At 54.1% G+C, this 23,487-nt stretch overlaps 2 protein-coding genes across 8 annotated transcripts in view; one reads left to right on the top strand and one right to left on the bottom strand.

Moving 5' to 3' along the window:
* TANC2 (tetratricopeptide repeat, ankyrin repeat and coiled-coil containing 2) overlaps window positions 1-15,041 on the top strand; it is a 173,931-nt gene extending 158,890 nt beyond the window's left edge. For 5 of the 6 annotated variants that reach the window (XM_027902017.1, XM_027902020.1, XM_027902019.1 and 2 more), the window contains 8 exons: window positions 84-207; window positions 3,939-4,114; window positions 4,964-5,096; window positions 5,673-5,702; window positions 6,602-6,693; window positions 8,172-8,318; window positions 10,257-10,357; window positions 12,253-15,041. In XM_027902017.1, coding sequence (XP_027757818.1) covers window positions 84-207; window positions 3,939-4,114; window positions 4,964-5,096; window positions 5,673-5,702; window positions 6,602-6,693; window positions 8,172-8,318; window positions 10,257-10,357; window positions 12,253-14,203 — 2,754 coding nt within the window. In that variant the 3' untranslated portion in view covers window positions 14,204-15,041. The remainder of the gene's footprint in view (window positions 1-83; window positions 208-3,938; window positions 4,115-4,963; window positions 5,097-5,672; window positions 5,703-6,601; window positions 6,694-8,171; window positions 8,319-10,256; window positions 10,358-12,252) is intronic. The other variant, XM_027902018.1, reaches the window with a different exon arrangement.
* Window positions 15,042-20,824: 5,783 nt separating this feature from the next.
* Window positions 20,825-23,487, bottom strand: part of LOC114066936 (cytochrome b561) — a 4,429-nt gene continuing 1,766 nt past the window's right edge. For both annotated transcript variants that reach the window (XM_027902029.1, XM_027902030.1), the window contains exons 2-6: window positions 22,649-22,855; window positions 22,343-22,441; window positions 22,161-22,264; window positions 21,929-22,086; window positions 20,825-21,360 (exon numbers count right to left, since the gene is read on the bottom strand). In XM_027902029.1, coding sequence (XP_027757830.1) covers window positions 21,162-21,360; window positions 21,929-22,086; window positions 22,161-22,264; window positions 22,343-22,441; window positions 22,649-22,850 — 762 coding nt within the window. In that variant the 5' untranslated portion in view covers window positions 22,851-22,855 and the 3' untranslated portion in view covers window positions 20,825-21,161. The remainder of the gene's footprint in view (window positions 21,361-21,928; window positions 22,087-22,160; window positions 22,265-22,342; window positions 22,442-22,648; window positions 22,856-23,487) is intronic.

The following is a 23,487-nucleotide window of genomic DNA, read 5'->3' on the forward strand; positions in this document are numbered from 1 at the left end:
TCTGCCCTGCTCTTCCTCTTCTCTGGCCCCTTCCCCAGCTGGGTCTCCCCGTGCAACGTGTGTGCTGGCTCTGTGTGTTGCAGATCGTGGATCTCCTGCTGACGCACGGCGCCGACGTGAACATGGCAGACAAGCAGGGCAGGACGCCGCTGATGATGGCAGCGTCCGAGGGGCACCTGGGCACCGTGGAGTTCCTGCTTGCACAAGGTTAGAGCACGTCCTGGGGGGGTTTCTGGAGTCCTGGCGAGTCCCGCCTCACTGGCTCCCTGCACGGCTGGAGTTTGGTGGTGTCAGGGTGGGGGTTGTAACCACCCCGTGTCCGGCTCCTTGGAGGACAAGTTGGTGGATTGGCTGAAAATAAATCAGAATTCTTTTGAAGGGAGCTCTGCAGCTCTGCACCCACAGCTTCCCTCTGCTCAAAACTTGCAGTGGCTGATAACTCTCCCTCACTGGGACTTACTCAGCCAGCATGGCTCAGTTTTGCTCAGTTCTGCTGAATGTGCTGGAGGTGAGTCAGAGCAACCCGTGGGAACACCATCAGCTCTTATTGCAGGACTTCTTTTGAGACTTCTTTGTCTTTTATTTTGCACAAATAGCCCGTGTTTGTTTGGTTTGGGTGGGGGATCTTTTAATTTTTGTTTCCTAGAAGTAGCCTTTAATTCTTGTGTTGTTACTTGATATTTTTATTCCAGGTAAGATCCCTCTTTGGGAAGGGATATTTTCTTCATCTTGTAAGTGCCCTGTGTCTGCCCTCTTAGCCCAAAAGTGAGACACTTGAATATTTTATGTAGTAGTTTTAAGAATATTTTTTCACTGTAAAATTGCCAAGAACAAGTCTCCTACTGCCTATCTGTCTGTCCTGAGCCACAACCAATGGGATTCAGCGCTGTAACCTGTGCAGGGGTGTGACAAAGATCAGTTTGAGCTTCTTAGGAATTAATTCAATTAATTCTTTTCTGGTGTGCTGTTATTTTTAAATCTCAAATTAACACTCTTCGTCTTTGAGATGAAACGTGGCCCCTTTCACAGCTTGACTGAGTCTGTGTTAAAAGGCTTAAAATAAGTGATTTTTTTTTTTTTTTTGCCAGACTTGAGAACTGTGCATGTTGCTTAAGACTCAGTGGTTCAGAGGAGGATGAAAATACCAGATAATCTGATCTGAGCTGTGGGATTACCAGTAAATGCACATAATATTTCTCTGGCTCTTTGGACACTGGGAGTCCAAGAAGTCAAAAATATGAAAATTTTTGCTTTTAAAAGTCTCCTCTCGTAAATAGCTTAATATACTCCACTACATACAGTGTAACACATGGTCCTGAAAAGTTAACTCAATCTTGGGCGGAGTGCAGTGAAATGTGGAGTATTTTAATTAAAATGGCTTTGCCAGTCCCACTCAGTGTTTCATTAAAATCAAAACTGTGTGAATCATAAGCCATAAGCATTAATTAGTGTGTTGCACAGCAAATCTCATTTGACTGTACTTGATTAACACAGCCAGCATTTGTAAACTCGTTTCATTAACAGAGTTGGAGTCATCAATCAATTGGAAACCCCAATTTTTGGAGTTACCCACCGCTTAACACCCCGAAGTGATGGGGGTGTGAGGAGGGAATTAAACTTCCCTGGTGGCAGCTCTGCTGAAGCTGGTATTTACATGGATCGCTGTGACACGGAGCAAAATAATTCCTGGTGCTCGTTCCTGTTGGAGGGAGCTTTATTCTGAGTCTTGTTTTCCTGCAGAAAGCAACCCCTTGATGTTTTTGCTGCCTCGGGGTCACCCTGACCTGGCACTGCAGCTTTGGGTGCATCCTCCAACCCAGACCAGGGTCCCTTCCAACCCAGACTGGGATGAACTCTTGTATTTACCAGTTGGGTTTTTTTTTTAGGGAAGGAGCAGCCCAGCCCTTCCCAGAAGCAAACTGGGTTTTCCCAGCCAAAATCCCTCCTGCTGCAGGATGGATCAGTCCCATGGGATCACCTTAAGCCACTTGGCCTCAAAACCATCCATTTGTTTTCCTGTCTGGCTGCCTCAGTGCTAAATAGGTCAGAGATCCCTGAAGGATGAAGGATGAAGGATGCCTTTGGAGTCAAGCAGAGGCTCTACTGGGAGCCAGGGCTGTCTCTGGAGCTTGGTGTTTGCCAGAAGGTCATGCCCAGCCTGCCTTGGAGCAACCTCTTGGCATTTCTGAGGTGTTGTGTGTTAATCTGCTGGCTCAGCCCTTCAGCTGGCACTGCAGGGATACCCTGGAGTCTGTCCCTGTCACCCTGGGGTATTGGGTGTCCTTACCCTGGCAACTGGGAAGGCTGAGTGATGCCATGGCTTTCCAGGATTCCCTCTTACTTCAGGACCTTTCTCACCTGCTCCAGAAGGGTCAGAGGGAGAACACAAGAGAAGACTTTGCTGGTTTGAGTGGAAGGAAGGAGGGTGGAGCCAGGGTGAAGTCAGGCTCTGCCCCTTGTAACAAGCAGCAGGACAAGAGGAAACAGCCTCATATTTCTCCAAGGGAGGTTTAGTTTGGATATTAGGGAGAATTTCTTCACTGAAAGGGTTGTCAAGTCCTACAACAGCCTGACCAGGACAGTGGTGGAGTCGCCATCCCTGGAGGGATTTATAACATTTAAAGATGTGGCACCTGGGGACGTGGGTTAGTGCTTGGCAGTGCTGGGGGAACAGTTGGATTTGATGATCCTAAAGGTCCTTTCCAACCTAAATGAGTCTGTGATTCTAAGTTGTCACCCCTTGGCCTGCACCTTGGAGCTGCCGTGTCCCCGCCCTTGGAGCTCCTGATTGTCCCCTCCCCTTTGCCACCTCCCTCACTGACACTCCCCACTGTGCTGGCAGCTCAGGGCTGGGCAGGGGCTTCTGAACACTCCTGGAAAAACCATTGCCATGTTATTTCCCTCCACAAACAACCCCCTGTGCCAGCAGGGAGCCCTCTCACCCTGCTGCCAGCCGGGCAGCGTGAGCGAACGGGAGACACTTTAGCCAGGATGAACAGGACCCTTTGGGATATTCACATCCCTCCCCCTCTTACTGAGCGTTCTTCTGGAGCCAGGAAAAAGACCTCACGCTGGGAAGTTTGGAGTTTACCTCCAGGAGAAAACCACTGCAGCAGCAATTCCTGCCAGCTGCTGGCAGGAGCATCCTGCAGGTAGCTGCAGCTCCTCGGGGGAGCAGAGCTGGTGTGGATCATCCCTGCACACTCTGTGCCATGGCAACAGGAGTTGTCTTCGTGCCATGAAGAGGAGTGTTCACTTGAAGCTGCTGTTCAGCTCTCCTCTCCCCATCCATATGCCGTGTGGAGCAGCACTGACCCGTTGGTGTGGCAGCGCCGTTCCCTCATCCAAGAAAACGTCAAGTCCCTCTCTCCTTGGCTTGCAGTTGGCAGGAGTTTATCCCACAACGTTGTATTTATGTTGGGTAAAGTTCAGGGAGAAATACTGCTGGAAATGGTGTCGTTTTGGGTAAAGGGGGAGGGGAGTGAAGAGGGGAAAATATGTGCTTTTTTAGGAGAACCGAGCTGAATTGACTTAGTTCCCCGTGGTGACCTGCTGAAGCAGCAAAATGGTCTTCATCTCTGACTCACACAGGCTGGAATGGGGCTGGATTAAACAAAAAAAATAAAGAAAGATTGATGTCTCAGGCGAGGGATGTCAGATCCACCCTGCTGCTCAGATGTTTGCCAGGAAAGCCCACGGAGGTAGGTGCGAAAAAGTTTGCAGCTCGGTGTGAATCAACTCGTTTGCCACAGTTCCCACCGGTGCATTTGAAGTCGCCACGGAGGGTGGGATCTGTGGTGAGAGAAATGTTGTAATAAAGGAATTAATAATTAGGTACAAGAGCTCTCCGAAAACAAGCTGTCATCGCCGAGCGGATGATTCGCGGCGCTCAGCAGCGCAGAGAGCTCTGAAGTGAAAGTGATGCTTGTCCTTTTCAGGTGCCTCCATTGCTCTGATGGACAAGGAGGGGTTGACAGCCCTGAGCTGGGCCTGCCTGAAGGGCCACCTGCCCGTGGTGCGTTCCCTGGTGGAGAATGGAGCTGCCACCGACCACGCGGATAAGAACGGGCGCACGCCGCTGGACCTGGCGGCGTTCTACGGCGACGCAGAGGTGGTGAGTGGCCTGGGACACACCCAGAGAAGAAAATGGGCAGTTGGTGTAAAAGCCAGAAGAACTGTACAGTTCAGCTTGGTGTAGCAATAGGCATGGAAGGTCCTGATCCTTCATACGTGCGGGTGCTCCCACAGAGGGTGGTCGAAGAATCACACAATGGTGTGGGTGGGAAGGAACCTTAAAGACCATCAACCCCCTCTCCTGCCATGGGCAGGGACACCTTCCACTAGCCCAGGTTGCTCCAAGCCCCATCCAACCAGGCCTCGAACACTTCCAGGGATGAGGCAGCCACAGCTTCTCTGGGAGTTCCATTCCAGCCCCTCACCACTCTTGCAGGGAAGAATTTCTTCCCAATATCCCATCTAAACCTACTCTCTTGCAGTTTGAGGTCACTCCCTCTTGTCCTGTCACTCCAGGCTTTTGTCCAAAGTCACTCTCCAGCTCTGTTGGAGCCCCTTTAGGCACTGGAAGGGACTGTAAGGTCTCCTTAGAGCCTTCTCCTCTCCAGGTGAACTCTCCTAGCTCTCCCAACCTGGCTCCAGAGTTGAGGAGCTCCAGCCCTTGGAGCATCTCCATGGCCTCCTCTGGCCTTACTCCAACAAGTCCATGTCCTTCCTGTGCTGGGGACCCCTGGGGACCTGAACCACTCCAGGTGGGGTCTCAGCAGAGCGAAGTAGAGGGGCAAAGCTTCCTCCCTCCACCTGCTGCCCACGACGTGCCCTCAGACCCCGTGGAGGTGTCCTTAGCCCAGGCAGTGGAGCAGAACAAGCTTTTGCTGGTCCTACCTCCCCAGCGCCTCATGTAGGTCTCTCCCAGGAGCAGAACCGACTGTTGGGCTTCTCCTCGCAGGTTCAGTTCCTGGTGGACCACGGGGCCATGATCGAGCACGTGGACTACAGCGGGATGCGGCCCCTCGACAGGGCAGTCGGCTGCCGCAACACCTCGGTCGTGGTCACCCTCCTGAAGAAAGGAGCAAAGATAGGTAGGGACAAGGGGACTCTGCCATCGGCTCTGTGCTCAGGCAGGACTCGAGCAGTGGGGCTGGCATCCTAAAAAACACGAGTATAACCCCAAGGCAGCCTTGGACGCAGCCGGCAGGGTCAGCCCTGCCTGCTTCCTGGTCAGGCGGGGACTATTATTTTTATATATATATATATATATTTTTTTTTTTTTAAATTTTTGCTGTCGTATTACTTAGCAAAAGTTAATCAATAAACAACTGTCTCTTTGGCAAGGTCTTTCCTCTGGTAATGCTTTTTCTATCTTTACTAGTCTTGAGTCGACAAGTGTACTCTGTCCATGCCTTGCTGTGAGCTGCTGCGTTCACTCGCTCTGTGTATGCTTCCAGACCTCAGTGTACCTGCACTGCGCCACACAGCCGCTCACGTTACGTTTTCCTGTGAAAGGGGATTTTGCTGGTGCATTGGCTTCCTTGCTGCCTGCCTCTCACAGCTGCTTTTTTCCTTTCTTTTTTTTTTTTCTTTTTTTTTTTTTTCACCTTCATCCATTTTTTTCCCCCCTCTCTCCTACAACTTTTTGTTTTCTCCTTTCTTTGAAGGTTGTCAGACGTTACCGAGTCGCCCACGAGGTATATCTCATTGCTGTCAGCATCAGCTTCGATCTGATAGCTTTGTCAGCCTTGCTTTCTCCTGTTTGATTTAGCCTGCATGCGTCCCCAACACCTCTAATCTTTTTAATTTACCTCACCTTCAAATAATTTTTTTAATGACTGTTGCAGAGAATAACTTGAACTCAAAAACTAACCTCCTTCCCCCCAAACGTACTGAATATACTTATGGAATACTGTTGACTTAATTCTTCACCCACACTAATGAACTGTCCCCAAATTTTTGCCGCCCCTTCCCTCCCAGTATCAGTGCTTGAGATCAGAGCTGGCTCTGCAGGGTGGCCCCTGTGCAGAGGCAGAGTGTCCCCAGCCCCACGACACCCTCAGCACCAGCAGCGCTTAGACAGGACCTTCCCTTTGTCGTATTTTCTGCCTCAGTGGGTTTTCTACTCTAGTCTTTCACATCCTGTGAAGCTGGAAATCACAATCCACTTAACCGCAAACCAGCTATCATCGACAGCCGAACTGCAGATTCCCCAGCACACTTCCAGAGATTTTAATTTAGAAATGCTTTTATGTAACCACTCTGATTTCTCCTTTTTTAAAGACGGTTTGTTTCCCCCCATCCCAGCCGGTTCCACGTTCAGCACTGCCCTCTTGTGGAAACGGCTCCATCCTTTCCCAGGCCACTGGGATTGGCGTTAATCACTTCAAAATACAACCAGTGCAGTGGGGGTGACATTAATTTTAAGTGCCAGAGGAACTATCAGCTCGATCATTTGGAGCACTCTGCCCTTTGACCATGCCAAGTTGTTCTCTCCAGCAGAAATTCCCACCCCAGGGTATTTTTTTCCACCCAGCTTCCTACCACCCTTGCATTGTATGAGTTCTTTACCCATCATGCATCCTGTACACTACAGGTCCAGCAACATGGGCGATGGCAACCTCCAAACCAGACATCATGATCATCCTGTTGAGCAAGCTGATGGAGGAGGGAGACATGTTCTATAAGGTGAGGAGAGGGGGTTTGGGGAAAGGGAGCACATGCAGTTTGCAGCATCTCTTGGCTGGGAGGTTTTGCCTGTGCCGGGCCAGCGCTTGATCTTCTCCAAACCGTGGTTCTGATGTGCTGCCTCCTTAACCTGTGGCAGGTCAAAAGCATCTCTCGTGTTCCAAACTGTTTGGTTTTGGTTAGTGGGGTTGGGGAAGTTGGGGGGGGGGGGGGGATTGATTGCCCAGATCTGTAACAAAGCTGAAGCAAGGCCAAGTCGCTCTGGGTTTGAGCCAGCACCTCGTCTCCTCTTTGAAAAACACCAGAACCCAAGTGTTTGCTGGCAGTGCTGCTGCTGCCATTGCATCAGATCTGGCAACCTTGTCCTTACCTGGTGGGTTCACTGCTGGGGAACAGGGCAACAGGACAGGGTATCCCAGAAAAGCTCCTGGAAGAAACTTTCTGCAGCGAAGACAGATTGTCAGGACACAGCTGGCTCTGTCGTGTCCTGTGGCCCGTGGGAGCCATTCCACTGCTGCAGTTGGAGTATCTTTCTTGCTCCATATTTATTTAAAAACCTGGAGGTCTGCACACACACACAGAAAATGTGCAAGTACAACAGTGATTCACTGTGAGGCTCGAAGGGTGAAGCAGAAAATATGCAGAGCTGGCATTGTAACTGGAGTTACCTGCCAGAGGTACACGATACAGCTGAGAAACCTGAGTCTACAAGTTTCTAAGAGTCACTATTCATAGCTGAGAAATTTGTGTCTGGGTCATCAGGAACGGTTTGTGTCCCAGATCCCGTCCTGCCCTCTTTCTCTCCCCCTGGCTGGGTGGCTGCCCCCCTTCAGGGCTCCCATCGTCCCATCCCAAAATTAAGTGCCCAAAATAGCAAAGATGAGTCACCTTTGAAGGTGACTGTGGCGTCCCAATAACTATAAAAGGAACCCACTTACCAGACTTGGATGTGGACACCTGATTTTTAGACGCCTGAAGTTCAGGGAGGTGGATCTCAACCTGTTTGTCCAAGTTCAGAGCCACGTGGGTGCTGTAACATTTGTCTTTGCTGTTGCAGAGGCTTCTCTGGAGCCCCAGAGCTCCACCCAAAAGTCCCACAATTCCTATTCCTTACTCCTAAAGCTTTGGGTGGAGGGTGCTCTCCAGGAATGGGATCACCCAGCCCAAAAGACCATCCAGCCAGGAAGCAGATGGAGTTGTATCGAGTTAACACCAGTTCTGCCGTGTTTCCTGCTTGCAGTGTGACAGCTCTGTACCAAGTGGGAGACCTCAACTTTGCACAAGGCATCTTGCCTTTCCAGCTCAGATGTTCCCTTGATCAAATGTTCTGGCTTTCCTTTTCTAGAAAAAAAGGAGCTTAAATAGAGAAGTTGTGTTTCCTCGAGCACCTAAAACATTCCTGGGGCTGGCGGGTGAGTTCTCTGCAGGGAAGCAAACTCAGCCCAAGGGTGTGTTTTGACTTGTTTTCCTTCTAACAGAAAGGTAAAGTGAAAGAGGCCGCCCAGCGCTACCAGTACGCTCTGAAGAAATTCCCCAGGGAAGGGTTTGGAGAAGACCTGAAAACCTTCCGTGAGCTGAAGGTGTCGCTGCTCCTCAACCTCTCCCGCTGCCGAAGGAAAATGAATGTAAGTCCCCCACCTCTTTTCATGGCCTTAAGCCCAACTTGCCACCCTTGTGACTCTACTGAGACGTGTCCTTCCATCCCTGATCGTGCCCTGACCTCTCTGTCTCTCCTCTCTCTCTCTTCTCTGTCCCACCTGGTTGTCCTTCACGGGGCACTGGCATTTTATGCTTCAAAAGCAGTAATGATTTCATATTCATTTCAGGTGATTAAAAATTCATTGCTGTGTTTATAACCCTTTGAATTTTTTATTGCTCCCTTTTTGATGATGGTGTTCCACGTCGTCACGTGGTGGTGGAGGCATTTTCCAGCTTTCTGGGGCAGCGGTGAGGAGGAGCCAGGAGATATGCTCCTTTGAATACTAATTAATTTCAAATGAAGGAGCATATGCTTAGGGGGTTTGCACTTCCCCAGGGCAGTGACTCATCCAGAAACACCCCCACAAGACTCCCTCTCCTCCCAGAACTGCCAGATCCCTGTCACTCTCCCCATTCCAATCTGGCAGCATCCAGAGCAGCTCGTGCAGATGCCTGTTCTGCCAGCAGACAAGTGCCACCTCCCCTGGCTTGGCATGCAGGGGCTTTCACCTCCGCAAAATAAAGTCCCCTTAAACTCAAAAAGTGACATCTCTGCCCAGGCCATGAGCCAGCAGAGGTTACACTGGAGGGGAGGGAGGTTTTGTGGCACCTTCTTAAGGTGTGAGGGAGAAGGATGGAAGGCAACGGGAGTAAAACCTTAATGCTGGTGAACAAACACAGTGTGGAGAAGAAGTGTGAAACTTGACTTTAAACCAGCCAGCTCACAGCTAAGCAACTCCAGCTCTTGTCCTGGGCTTTAAGGACAAGATTTTTGATTTACCCTTAATTGGGGAATGAGAGGTTTTGTGCGAGAAAACTCCAGAGGGTTTTAATTGCTCCTGCAGTTTTTGCACCTGTAGAAGAGACCGTAAAAGTCTTGACTACATTCCCACTTGAGTCTGTTGGGCAATATCTCCTCAGTAACTGCTACTGAAGGTACAAATAGAAGTATGAACTTCCCCAGGCAGGGCATCCCCCTTAGCAAGAGTTGGCTTCCCATGAACAAATCAGGAGCAGCACTGTTCCTTTTCTCCCAGAGCTGCTCAGGTCATAGCCCAAGTCAGCGATCCAAAGCTTAGCTGGGAAATGGAATCCTCTCCATGGGGGAATCCTCTCCTTCACAAGGGCTGAGCTTCAGCTAAGCTGAGCTTAGTGGGACGTGAAGCTTTTGGAACAAGGCAAGGGAGGGCAGCAGCAAGGTCTGAACCAGAGCTGACAGTCTGGTCTCATGGCTCTGCCACTGGAAAGCACCTAGAGCAGTCCCATCCCACGCTGCCTGCTCCCAAAATATCCTCCCAGTGAGGTGCAGGGGAGAGGTGAGGAACAGTGGGACAGCGCTGATAGGAGGCCTTTGCCAGACAGGTCACTGAGACACCACAGTCCTGTCCTTCACAGGCAGTTTCCATCAGCCCCTTGAAGAATACCAGTGTGGTGCAGAGAGGGAGGGGGAGGGCGTGGGAAAGGTTTCCTATGGCTTTTAACTGTGGAAAAAATCCTTCATGAGATAACATTCCAGCCTCTGCGAGACCAGATGTTTCCTCAAGGCTGTAGGTTGGTGGGGAGGGATTTGCATGCACTTGTTGAGGACACAATGAGAACAGAGCCAGTGTCACACAGGCCTCTCTGGGTGATGACAGCAAGGGTGTTACCAGAGGGCTGAGGGGTTTTTTTTTGGACGTGCCATCATAACTCCCTGGCTGTAAATGATGTTTGAACCCACGTGAAACATTCCAGTACCATCAGGTTTGCCATGCTACGTGCAAAGAACCAAACCCATATTTTAAGATTGCTTTCTTCCCGAGCTGTATATATTTTTATTTCTATATCTGTTCAGTCACTGACCTGCACACCTGTTGTCATGGCAGGATTTTGGGATGGCGGAGGAGTTTGCCACTAAGGCTCTGGAGCTGAAACCGAAGTCTTACGAAGCTTACTATGCAAGAGCAAGGGCCAAACGCAGCAGCAGGTGAGGAGGGACAGAGAGGAAGGTGTGAGGGGCTGGTCCCTGCAAGCCTGACCACCCCAGCGTGGGCACCCACCCTGCAAAGCCATGCAGTGCCCCCATGGGAAGAAGTGGCCAAGGAATGTTCATCAACTCCAAAATAACCCCCTCCCTCAATTGGTGAATTCTGAATGGAAGTGTTTTGAGAGGTTGTCTTAGTGGAACTTCGTCTGGGCATCTTACAGCCCTGGAAAGCTGGACACCAGAGTGGGGTGTTCTTTTTCAGAGTACGCTTTAGCTCAGCCACAACTTGGACCTGAAGCAAAATATGACTCATGGCCTGTGTTGTGCAAGAGGGCAGACTCATTCCTCGTGGTGGTCCCCTCTCTGTCCTGCAGCATTTTCTGCCAGGCAGATGCTGCTGACCAGCTGTGCAGTGGCTCCAGGCAGGCGCCGGCCAGGGAATGTCCAGACAGAGCCGTGCTCAGAGCACTACAACCAGCTCCTGGAGAGCTACAGCCCTGGGATCCCCCTTGTTCAGCTCTCTGAAGGCTAAAACACATGAGATCAGATTCAGTAAATGAGCAGGGGGTCTGCTTGGGAGTCCTGTTCCCGAGGGCTGGGTTGTTGCATCGTAGTTAAAACGGCAGCCAAAACGCCTCACACGACCCTGCAGGGAGTGTGTGAGCCCACCTGTGCAAATATCCCAGCTCAGCAGACACCACCATTTGACCTTCCATGCTGGAGGCAAGTGTGGAACAGGGCTCCTGGCCCAGCTGGTGCAGGTGCACCAAGTCCTGATGAGGGAGGTGAAGCCGTGACCTTCTGTTCCACAGAGGAGCCCTGTGAGCTGAGCCACATGCACCTCATGCCTTTCCTTTAATGGTTTCCTGAACTCCTTTGTTCCTAAAACGCTTGCAAGGGACCTTAAGACCCATGTTCCTCTCCAGATGATATCAGCATCCTTTTGTCCCCTGGCCTTTCCAGCAGAAAATGTCAGCACTTTGGCTTTGCTTCTCCCTGTCCCAGTCTGTGCCCAGCAGCCCCACTGGGCTCGCACAGCCTGGAGAGGAGGAGGCTTTTCCTTCCTCCACTTGGCCTTTTTGCTTGTGCAAGAGATTAGGCTGGTGCTGGGAGGTGCTGGGGGGCATGTTTTACTAGTGGGGGAGTTTTCCCCCATCTGGGTGGGTTTTCCCAGATGACAGTCGTATTCAAACACACGGGTTTGCTCCAAAGCAATCAGTGCCCCTGTAAATGGCAACCCCCTTCCCAAGCCCCCACCTCCCAGGCTGGCCTTTCCCTCACAGAGGCTTCCCCAGGCAGCTCACAGCCTCCGGCACGTTGCTCGATCCCTTCGTTCCGAGGGAGTTGGACGAATCTATTGCAAAATCAGAGAGACAAGCCATGCCCAGAGCGCTGACCCGTGGGAGCCCCTGAGCTCTGGAGCCAGCCCTGACGCTGTGTGGTCTTGGCATCAGGCAGAAGTTGGATTTTCCCTGGCGTGAGTGGTTGCAGCTCTGTCAGAGCTTGTTTACAGCAGCGCTGAGCCGAGCTCGCGGTGAGCGGCGCGTCGGTGTCCCCTTTGCTCACGCTGAGGTGAAGCTCAGGGAGGTGCTGAGGGCAGTAATTAATTGGTCCCTAACGCACACCACGGGGCGCAGGCATGTTTGCTAGGCTGGGTTGTGCCCTCTCAGGACTGTGTTCCCCTCTTCTCCAGAATTTTCCTTCGGTTTGGATAAACTAAACCCGAGGGAGGCACATAAGGCAGAGTGTGTGAGAGGCACAGCAAGCAGCAGCAATGACAAACATCTCCCTCACTAAAACAGACAACCCACTTACCCTCCTCTGGAGCCTCTGAAAGCGGCACCATTCCAATCCAGAGTAACTTCAGTTCTCGTTTCTGTCCCTTTGTCGAGCAGGCAGTTTTCAGCAGCCCTGGAGGACCTGAACGAGGCCATCAAGCTGTGCCCCAACAACCGTGAGATCCAGCGGCTGCTGCTGCGGGTGGAGGAGGAGTGCAGGCAGGTGCAGCAGCAGCAGCAGCAGCCGCCGCCGCTCCCGGCAGAGCCGGAACCCGAAGCCCAGCACGAAGAGCTGTACTCTGTGCAGGACATCTTCGAGGAGGAGTACCTCGAGCAGGACGTAGAAAACGTTTCCATTGGCCTGCAGACAGAGTCCAGGCCAAACCAAGGGCTGCCCATCATCCAGAGCCCACCCCCGTCCCCGGCTCACAGGGACTCGGCCTATATCTCCGGCTCCCCTCTTGGCTCTCATCAGGTCTTTGATTTCAGGTCCAACAGCTCCGTGGGGTCCCCGACCAGGCAGGGCTACCAGTCCACGTCCCCTGCTCTGTCCCCGACGCACCAAAACTCACATTACAGGCCCAGTCCTCCACACACGTCCCCGGCTCACCAGGGCTCCACGTACCGCTTCAGCCCCCCTCCCGTGGGGAGCCAAGGGAAGGAATATCAGAGCCCGCCGCCCTCTCCTCTCCGCAGAGGCCCCCAGTACCGTGCCAGCCCCCCGGCAGAGAGCATGAGCGTCTACAGGTCACAGTCGGGCTCCCCGGTGCGCTACCAGCAGGAGCCCAGCGGGGTCACCCAGCTCCCCGGCAGGCCCAAGTCTCCGCTCTCCAAGATGACGCAGAGATCCTTCCAGATGCCGCAGCTCCCCGTGGCCGTGCCGCAGCAGGGGCTGAGGCTGCAACCGGCCAAGGCGCAGATCGTGAGGAGCAACCAGCCCAGCTCCGCCGTCCACTCCAGCACCGTCATCCCCACCGGGGCCTACAGCCAGGTCGCCCACTCGATGGCCAGCAAGTACCAGTCGTCGTCGGGGGACATGGGGGTCACCCAGAGCAGGCTGGTCTACCAGGGCTCCATCGGGGGCATCGTGGGCGACAGCAGGCCCGTGCAGCACGTGCAGGCGAGCCTCAGCGCCGGGGCCATCTGCCAGCACGGAGGGCTGGCGAAGGAAGACCTTCCCCAGAGACCGTCCTCGGCCTACAGAGGGGGGATGAGGTACAGCCAGACACCTCAGATCGGGCGGAGCCAGTCCGCTTCCTACTATCCCGTGTGCCACTCCAAGCTGGACCTGGAGCGCTCGCCCCTCCCCGCCAACCAGCTGGGCTCTCCAGATGTGTCCCATCTCATAAGAAGGCCCATCTCAGTGAATCCCAGCGAAATCAAGCCTCACCCGCCGACTCCCAGGCCGCTGCTCCACTCTCAGAGCGTGGGCCTGCGCTTCTCCCCCTCCAGCAATAGCATCTCCTCCACCTCCAACCTGACGCCCAACTTCCGCCCTTCCGCCTCGATTCAGCAAATGGAGATTCCCCTCAAGCCAGCCTACGACAGATCGTGCGACGAGCTCTCTCCGGTGTCCCCCACGCAGGGGGGTTATCCCAGCGAGCCGGCCCGCTCCCGGACCACGCCCTTCATGGGAATCATAGATAAAACCGCTCGGACTCAGCAGTACCCCCACCTCCATCAGCAGAACCGGACCTGGGCCGTGTCGTCAGTGGACACTGTCATTAGCCCCACGTCTCCTGGCAATCTGCCCCAGCCGGAATCCTTTAGCCCGCCCTCTTCAATCAGCAACATTGCCTTTTATAACAAAACCAACAATGCACAGAATGGCCATTTGCTAGAGGAAGACTATTACAGCCCCCATGGGATGCTGGCCAATGGGTCCCGGGGAGACCTCCTGGAGAGAGTCACCCAAGCCTCCTCGTACCCCGACGTCAAGGTGGCAAGGACGCTGCCCGTGGCGCAGGCCTACCAGGATAACCTGTACAGGCAGCTCTCCAGGGACTCCAGGCAAGGGCAGACGTCCCCAATCAAACCAAAGAGACCATTTGTGGAGTCTAATGTGTAAAAGACGCTTGTTGGAGTAAGACCCTCATGTTTTCAGCACACACTTCCAAGCTTGATTTCCATGCATATTATTATTATTATTATTATTAATTATTATAATTATTATTATTATTATTATTATTATTTTTATTTCTCTCTGGTAGCTACATGACCAAGTTTCTCCGGTACTTTGTGTGGTGGTCAGACAGCCATGCACGTGCTCCAGCCCTTTCGTTCCCCAGCTGACCGTGAAGCCAACATCAGCCGAGCCAGTATCGTTTGCCCAATTCCAGCAAAGTTCCAACCAGGATATCTTAGTCCGTGGCGCGGGGTGGCCCAGAGATATCCCTACGCAGCGGGAGGTAACCAGCTCTTTTTCAAGAGACAATCGCCTTCGATTTAAATTTGGTTTTCTTTTGTCTCGATGAGCTCTTACTCAGTTCTGACGGGAATTCCTAGGGATCACAGGAGCCTTTCCCGAGGCTGCTCCCCGTGCCAGCCAGGCCAGTTTGGCTCTTTGCCCCAAAGAGCAAAATCACCCTCAGCGAGCAAGGGCTGAGGGTGATGTGATGTGATGTAACACCGGTAGCTATGCACAACACCCATCCCGATTCCGCTGGTTTCCAGCATTTTAATCCCAGTTGGATTCCCTCCTTCCTTAACCTCGTCATCGGTGCTGGGGTGGGGATCACTTTGCTGCTTTCCAAGTGCCCGCTGGGTGCCCCTACACTGATTTCGTTGCTCTGGGACGTTCTGCAAGCGTTGAGGGCTTAAGGTTGGCCCTTCGTTAACGTGTTTTGATCAGTCAAGGGAATTGCCCAGGAACCTCTTGTGTGTGAACCGGGATTGCACCAACTTCCTCACACCGCTGGCAAACTTGCACCTCACACCCAGCATTTGCGCCGGGGAGGTTCAGTGCTGGGGCCTTCATTTGGGGGAGGGGGAGGATTCATCACTTGTGAGGAAAAATAACGAAAAAATGGTATTCAAGGAGAAAAAATAATCACGATTTTTAATTAATTTTTTTTTTTTTTAATGATGAGGATGCAGAACATGGCACAGTGGGCCCCGAAAGAAAAAAGGGTCCCTCTGCAATCGCAGCCCTGCAGCATCCCTTCCCTCCAGCTTGCTCCCACCAGAGAGCCAGGGCTGTAGCAAGGGCTGCACCTCTCTAAGATCCCTTCCCCAAATCCTGGAAAGCAGTGCTGTGTTCCAGAGCTGGGCATGGTGGAAACCATGTTTTGCTTTTAGAGGAGCTGTAGTTAAAAGAGACCTATTTATAATTTATTTATGTTACCTATTTCAGGACATTTTTCATTTTGTTGGGCTTTTTCTTCTTCTGTTATTCCTGGGGTTTTAACCAAATGCAAGTCACATCAGGACGACGTGAAAAGCAGGGGCCGGTTCCAAGATCCTTTTTGTAGGATTTTCAATCATTTTTCCGTCACTTGCCGAAAATTTCTTTTGGGATTTTGGGAGGGGGAGGTGGGGAAGAACTTCCTTTTACCGATTCCCTTATTCCTGGTGGGTTTCTAATCCACCTTTTCCGTTCCTGAGGGCGAAGGGTGGGGATGCCGGGGAGGGGGAGAGCGATAACCCTTGTAGCTTGTTTTAAAGCAAACTTTAGTGCCTGTTGCCCGATGCCGAACCTCACTCATATCAAACTCTTGGGAGCGATCTCAGTGCTGAGCAGGGGGAGCGACACCTTCCGGGGTCTCCAAAGGGCTAAATGTGAACTGATTGCAAGACTTCTTGAACCAAATCACGGGGCTCCAACCTCGGCTGGTGTCGGTGTGAGCACATCCCAGCGCCACTTCACTGCGGCTGCAGCCACTCCCACCAGCTCAGGACTGGGTCTGAAACTCCTTAAGCAAACCCTGGCTTCGATGGGGCTTTTTTTGTTTTTTTCCCTTGTGTGTGGCTCAGCGCATCTCGTCGCTGTTTTGTTGCCTAATTCGCTCAGAGCGAGCTGGGACGTGCAAACCTTGGGGGTGACGGGGTCTTGTGTCTCATAGACACATGGGAGAGCGTTCAGGGGAGTGTTTCCTCGATGAGTTTTGGCGGTTTTGGGCTGTTTGGTCTTTGTCCGAGCCGGTGTTTGGATTGAGGTTGGTGTTTTCTTCCTTGAGGTGCCACTCTTCGCTTTACCACAGGGCTCTGTAAAGCGGGGGCCAGACTGGGACCCCCTCGGTGGGGCGAGTCCCCCACGGCCGTGTGGGACACCCAGCTCCATGCACTGCTCCTCTCCTTGCAAAGGGGGCTGCGATGGTTTTCTTTCTCCCTCCTCTCTTTTTCGAAGCAGCACGTCCTGCTTTGTAAGGAGTAGCCGGTTTCTCCTCCGCATTCCCATGCACCCGTGGCTGGCACGCGTGTCCCTGGGTCTGGAGCTGCACCAGTCGCTTTGCTCAGCGCCTCCCGCCCTCCAGCTTCCTGCCAGAGTGGCTTCCTACCTTTAGTTGCTCCTTTGAAAGGAAAGAGTAACCAAATTCAGCCCCATCCCTGTTTTTTTCCCCCGCCGGGGTGCCGGCGGGATGGTCCGAGAGCAGCGATGGGGAAGCTGCCCGTGCTTTGCTTTCGCCACTCACTGCCTTGTGCTCCCAGTCCTGTCCTTCAGAACCATCCCCTCACGGCACTTCTTGTGTGTAACTTTCGGGTTTATGAAGATGTTTTAAGGGAAGATGAAAACAGCTCACACTTTTCAACACGAACACCAAGCTGAAGAAGGCTTAAAACACTGCGGCGTGCAGGTTTTTTTTTTCACAGTTCCACGTGTTAACATTTTTCACAGAATTCTTGCACTAATGGTTTTCCATCTGTTCTCTCTGTAAATGGGTGCACTTTACTGTTTGAATTTGTTACTATGATAAATACTGGATATTTAAGCGTGAGTAGTGTCTTCATTAGAAAAATAGCAAAAACAGCTCTTGTCTCTTAGTGTATTTTTCAAAAAAAAGAAAGGAGAAAAAAAGAAAAGAAACGAAGCAATGAATCATAACATTTATAGCACAAGAACTGACTCCTGTATATAAGCATCAACAGATTGAGTAATTTTTGGATACGAAATTATTTGCAGCGGTTTTAAAGCACTTCCCCAGCAATTCCCTTAGGGGACAGTCGAGGCAGGATGGCTGCTGTGGTCGCCGGGTGGGTAAAGGAGCACATCTCTCCCTGGAAAAGCTGTTCTTACACACTCCCCTGTGTCTTCAAAGTCGTGATTTGGGCTTGGCAGGAGGAGAAGCAGGTCGTTCTGTGTGGTGCTGCCATGGTCCTGTTGCACTCGGGGGGGGCATGAGGTCAGATCTCACCCGAGGGCCTTTCATCCTCTGCTCTTAGATCCAGGTCTGACAGGCCCAGGCTGCATTGTGGGATCACATCCAGAGTTTCAGACATGGTGCTGTACTGTCTGTCCATGCTACCTATTTAATTACTCTTTGGGTAATTGAGATGCAGGACAGTGCTGCCAGCTGGTGCCTCCATCCCCTCCTGGCTTCAGTGGCACGGCTGGCGAGCCCCATCTTCAAGTGAGTGCAGGATTCTTGGATGCACCGAGTTAAAGCGGGTTCTTGATGACATTGAAACTCCGGGCTCAGTTCTTGGGGTGCACAGGGAAGGCAATGCCAAAGGTGATGCTGAGGTCAACCCCTTTCTTCAGACAACCTTCCCACGAAGTGTCTCTCCTCCTCACCTGTGGCAGCTCCAAGAGCCAGGTGTGCCTCTGCAGAGCTGGAATCATCTCTCCCAGTATCAGCTGTGGGTGTCTGTCCCATCCCTCAGTGGGGATTTGTCGACTCTTGCTTTGTCTCCCAGCTCAGGAGGATGCTGTGGTCCCAGGGGAGGGGACACCCACCTGGTGGGGGGCTCTGCAGAGTCCCCCCCAACCAGGCTGGGAGTGGCAGTGGAGGGCTTTGAACACAGTCTTGAGTGGGCATTGAAGTGCTTAGGAAAGGGAGGGTTTTACAGACGAATCCTTCAGGATCCGTCTCCAAAGAAGGCACAGCCTGAGCTGCCTTCTCTGTGTCGCTGTTTTGGGGGGGCTGTGGCAGCTCTGACGACCCGAGACGTGTGTCCATCGGTCTGTCTGTCCATCTGCTGTGGCACCAGTGCCCAGCTGGGGCTTGTTGGAGCACTGAACTTTCTGGTTATTTTCCTTTAACGTGGCTGTGAGGGAACCGCGTGGCTGGTGCGAACGCGGGAGCGCGAGTCTGCCAAACCGGGAGCCGTGCTGGGATCAGGTCCGGAAAGCAGGGGTGGGTACTAAAACTGGGAGCGATTCAGTCCCCTTCACAAAGGTTGCTGTATATTCAGGGTTACCCAGGAGAAGTTTAGCTAAAACCGAAGTGCCAGCTCTGCCTTATCTAGAGAACCAAGCAAGCCGTCGTGCCTGCTCGTCCTCCGCCTTCCTCGCCCGGGGGGCGGCCCGTGGTGAGCTGTCGGGAGCTCCTTGGTGGTTGTACTTTTGCTTTAGTCTTGGGAATTCAAGAGAACTCTTCTACCAGGATATCAGTGTCTAACCAAGGGCTTAGGGGAAGAGCTGCTGTACCCGCTGGGACCTCTGTGGATCGATGCCTTCGCCCCGCGCAGTCCGGCGGGGTGTGTGTGTTGGACACAAAGCACAATGGTTCGAAAGTGAATCTGCCTTTTTGGTTTGGTTTTTTGTTTGTTTTTTTTTTTTTTCAGCTTTGTGTGAATAATTGCTGGATTTTACATTCAGTCAAAACTCTTTTTTCTAATATAAACCACTAAGGGCTCAATTCTTTAGCAAAGACGCGTTCGTGTCCAACTCCTGACGTGCAGCTGGGACAGACCAGCCCCGAGAGGAGCACGGCGTCACCGGGAAAGCCAACAGACCCCCAGCCCGCCCGCTGTACCCTTCCTCCCGCCCATTTCCCAGCTGTCACGGTACTGGGGAGTCAGCAGCCGGGTCCCACCCGACGAGATCGCATCGTGTGGGCGTGAAAACAGAGGGGGCTGCTCTGCCGAAAGACTTTGTCCCTTCGGGTGATGCTGTTGGGGATGACGGTGAGGCGTCTCTGAGGTGGGGTTGAGTGGGTGGGTGGGTGGGAGAGGCTCGTGCCCAGGGAACTGGGTCCCCACGGGTGTGAGAGCAGCGCTGTGTGCTACGTGCAGCCCCTTCTGTCGCTCCACCGCTAACCCAGAGACTCGTGTGGACTCTGCCGGTGCTGCCGGGCTCACCCTGTCCAGCCTTTTCTTTGCCATGGTGTTGCTTTCAGCGTCCGGTCTCCCTCCTGTCTTCACACCCGAGAGGATCTGAGTTGGGTACAAACACGTCCAGTACACCCGCCTTGTGCTTTGTACAGTTAATTCCCTGGTTTGCCATCCTCCGAGACACTTTGCTGGGAAGATCTTTAAGACACTTAAAAATTTTCCTTTAGCTTTTCTATAATTCTGATGTAAAGGACTTTCTCTCTGTACAGTATATTATCCAATGCATGTTCTGTTCTCTCTCTACTGATATATTGAACACCACACAGTTGTGATATTGTGCAGTGGGAAGAGCAGCCCCTGCCGACAGCGGAGGCCTTTGCCTCTCATCTCTAAGGAAAGAAGAAAACATATTTTTTCCTTTGCTGTATTTGCTTGAGCAGAGTTTTCTTGTCTGTACATGTGAGCTGTGAGATAGATGTGAAAAGTTCAAAAGAATGCATTCCCCCCCTCCCCCCAATGTATACAGATTGTAATCTGTACAATGAAAACTGTATGTATGAAAAAATGTACTTATTTATAAATGGTTAACACTTGGAAATGGTGTCTGGGCTGCTGTTTTTCCCACACTGGGTTGAGTGAAGGAGTGTTCTGATGCTTCTTGGTGTGGTAATGATGGTGCAAGGGATGGGTCTCCATTCAGAGAGTTTTCATCATCATCGAATCCCAGAATGGTTTGTGTTGGAAGGGACCTTAAAGCCCGTCCAGTTCTACCCCTTGCCAAGGGCAGGGACACCTTCCACCAGCCCAGATTGCTCCAAACCCTGTCCTGCCTGGCCTTGGACACTTGCAGGGATCCAGGGGCAGCCACAGCTTCCCTGGACAACCTGTGCCAGGGCCTGCCCACCCTCCCAAGGTTTCTGGGTTGAGTTGGGAAAGCACAGCCTGGTGCTGTGGACACTGGAGCCCTGCAGCTCCTGAGACCCTGAGGGTCCCCTCACTTCATCCCTGCCCGAGCCCAGGGCTGGGTTTTGCAGCCAAACACCCCTCACAGCTGTGACCATCCAGTCCCTGGTGCTGGATTGGGCTGTACACACCTGGAGATGTCCCCACAGGGTCCCTCACACAGCCACCAATTCACAATCCCACTCCAAACTCCAACCCTCACCTTCCCCAGCCCCTTAGGTAGCTCCTCTCCCAGCCACCCTCTCCCAGCTCCCATGTGGGAACTCCAGGGTCCCCCAAAACAATGATCTGGGAGTACAGACAGGAGGAGGACGGGTTAGCTGCAAACATTTATTACATTGGGAGCATCCACTGAGCAGACAACACACCTCACACGAGGGGAAAACATTCTGGACACGAAGCTGCTGAACCTGCGCAGACACCGGGTCACTCCAAACCCCCTGGGAGCTCCTCGTGTGGCTGTGGCTGTGCTGGAGGGCTTGGGAAATCCCCAGAGAGTGGGAAATCCCAATGGGAACGGGCTGTGGGATTGGGCTGCTCACAGCAGGGAAATCTACACTCCCACCCCCTGTCCCCGGAGCAGGGCAGAGCCTGGAGACCCCCCCTCCTTCGTGCCCCAGCACCGCTTCCAGCCCCTGCTCCTGCCCCTCCCTGTGGCACTGCCGTCCCCACGGGGCTGGGGCAGGCTCGGGGGGCACCGGGGGCTGCGCAGGGCAGAGCTGAGGAGGATTAAGGCCAAGCAAGGCTGAGTCCAGTGGGCAGCGCTGCACCAAGAGCGTGTCCTTCCCCAGCTGTCCTCGTCACCCTGACACCGTGAGGAGCCCGTGCCAGGGATCAGGGAGCTGGGGGTGTCACTGGCTGCCGCCATCTGGGCTGTCTCCCTCCGTCAGGGTCTTGAAGTCCATGGAGAGGGCCAGCTCCTCGGCCAGGGGCGGGCGCTTCCACTCCTCCCGTGTCACCACGTAGCCCACCACCAGACCGAAGGCCACCAACATCACCCCCAGGGTGTTGGCCAGGACGCCCTCGGGCACAAAGTGGCTGTAAGAATCGCTGCAAGGATGGAGGGGGGATGCTCAAGCCTTGGGATTTGGGTGATCTGTCCCTCCCCTGGCTGGGACCCCGTCCTCATCCTCATCCTTCACACTCTCGGTGACAGCACAGTCCTACAGTGGTGGCTCAGCACCTTCCCTGCCAGATATGCTGCCCCAGCCAGAGGGAGATGACTCCTGGGGTGCCCCACAGCCCTGTCCCCACAGTCCTGGGGTTGAGGGGGACCCCAGCCTGCCATTGGGGACATCACTGTGTCCTCCAGCCGCGAGGGCAGAGGCCTTGGGGACATGAGCGTCCCAGGAAGGTTCTGCAAACAGCCAGCTGCAGGGAGGTGACACTGGGAATGTATTCCCATCCCCAAAGAAAACTGTCACAGGATCCAGCCCTTGTTAAACATCATCTGGGAAGTGACTCAGCAGCAGCAGAACTAAAGGCCTCCAGGGGAGATTTAAGAGCCACAGCCTGAGCAGGGGCCAGGCTCTGCCCCAGGGGGATGGAGCAGTCAATTGCTGGGAGTCAGGACAGTCTAGGGGGGGCTACCCTTCACCCCCCCAGCTTGGTCACCCACCTGATTTTGAAGAGGAGCATCTCAGTGATGCCCAGCAAGCAGCAGGCAATGGAGAGGATGAAGAGGGCGACACCAAAGAAGATGTGCTGGGGCTTGTACCGGCCTCGCAGCGAGAAGGAGGCTCCGGGGAACAGGAAGAAACCACAGCCCAAGAGCCACTGTGGGTACAGGGGGGGGTCACAAGGTGCTGCAGGGTCCCTTTATCCCCTGGGGGGTGCTCCCCAGCTCTCACCTGCAGGAGGTAGAGCACGAAGGCAGCCATCCCACACCAGGAGTGCAGGCTGTACATGTCGGGGATGCCCTTGGCCCGGTGGGACTCGAAGACGGCGATGATGCCTGCGGAGAGGAGCCCGTCACCACACCAGGGTCAGTCCCATCCTGCCCCACCCGGCCTCCCCCCAGCCCCACGCTCACCCACGAGGGCGATGACCAGGGCCAGGCCGTGCAGCAGAGCGTGCAGGGCCTTGGTGGAGCGCTTGGCTTCGTGCCTGAACACCCGGTACACCAGGAGAGCTGCGGAGAGAACCACCCGTGAGCATCCCCGGCCGCCCCGCACCTCCCCGCGCCCCGCATCGCCCCAGGGGTGCCTCACACGGGTGGGGAGGGGATCCCGGAGCATCTTCCCTGTGTCATTTACCACCGCTTTGCCCCCTTCTCTCCCTGCCCGGCCGCAGCTCCAGGGCGTTTTTGGAGGCTGCAGGCGGGACAGGGGCTGCTCACCGTCACCTTGGAGGAACACCATGCCCAGCACCATGCACAGAGGGTGGGCGTTGAACTGCAGGGGGCTGTGCCAGGCCACGCCGCCCCGGTACCGGCCCAGCCAGGCGCCCGTGGTGGCCAGGAGGGTCAGGCCGAGCAGCTGCGACACGGCCACGAACGCCGAGAGCCCGGCGGGGCTGGCGGGCGGCGGCGCCCCGTCCATGGAGCCTGCGGGGACACAGAGCGGCCGGAGGGCAGCGGAGCCGAGGTGGCCCCGCGGGGTCCCTGCCGGCCGGACCTGGGGCAGGGAGGGTCCTGCCGTGGGCACTGACCGGCACCTCCGCCCCGCCCTCACCTGCCGCGGAGCCGGAGCTTCCTGGTGTGTGGCTGCGTCACCCGCACCTGGGAAGTGGCTCCCGGCAGCCACGGCACACCCGTCCCTGTGCTCCTGCCCCTGTTCCTGCTCCTGTTCTTCCTCCCAGCCCTCCTGTCCCTTCCACTCTGCTCCTGTCCTTCCTCCCAACCCTCCTGCCTGCTCCTGCTCCCCTGTCCAACCCTCCTGCCCCTGTCCTTCTTCCCAACCCTCCTGCCCCTGCCTGTGCCCTGCGTGCCCCCTTTCTCCTGCCCCAGCCCTCCAACCGCACCGCTCCCCCCATCCCCAGCCCTCCACCCTCGTCCCTCCGTTCTTGTTCCTCCATCCCCTTCTCTCCATCCTCGTCCATGCATCTCCCATCCCTCCCACTCCATGCCTATCCCATGTCCCACCCTCGCCCCCTCCCCAGCTCACCCAGCCCCAGAGCCCCACAACAACCCCCAAACCCCGACACAGAGGAAGGCAGCGCAGGGATGAGCAAGGCTGC

Source organism: Empidonax traillii, unplaced genomic scaffold, assembly GCF_003031625.1.
Source record: "Empidonax traillii isolate 1590-97213 ecotype Southwest subspecies unplaced genomic scaffold, ASM303162v1 scaffold832:size729604, whole genome shotgun sequence".
NCBI lineage: Eukaryota > Metazoa > Chordata > Aves > Passeriformes > Tyrannidae > Empidonax > Empidonax traillii.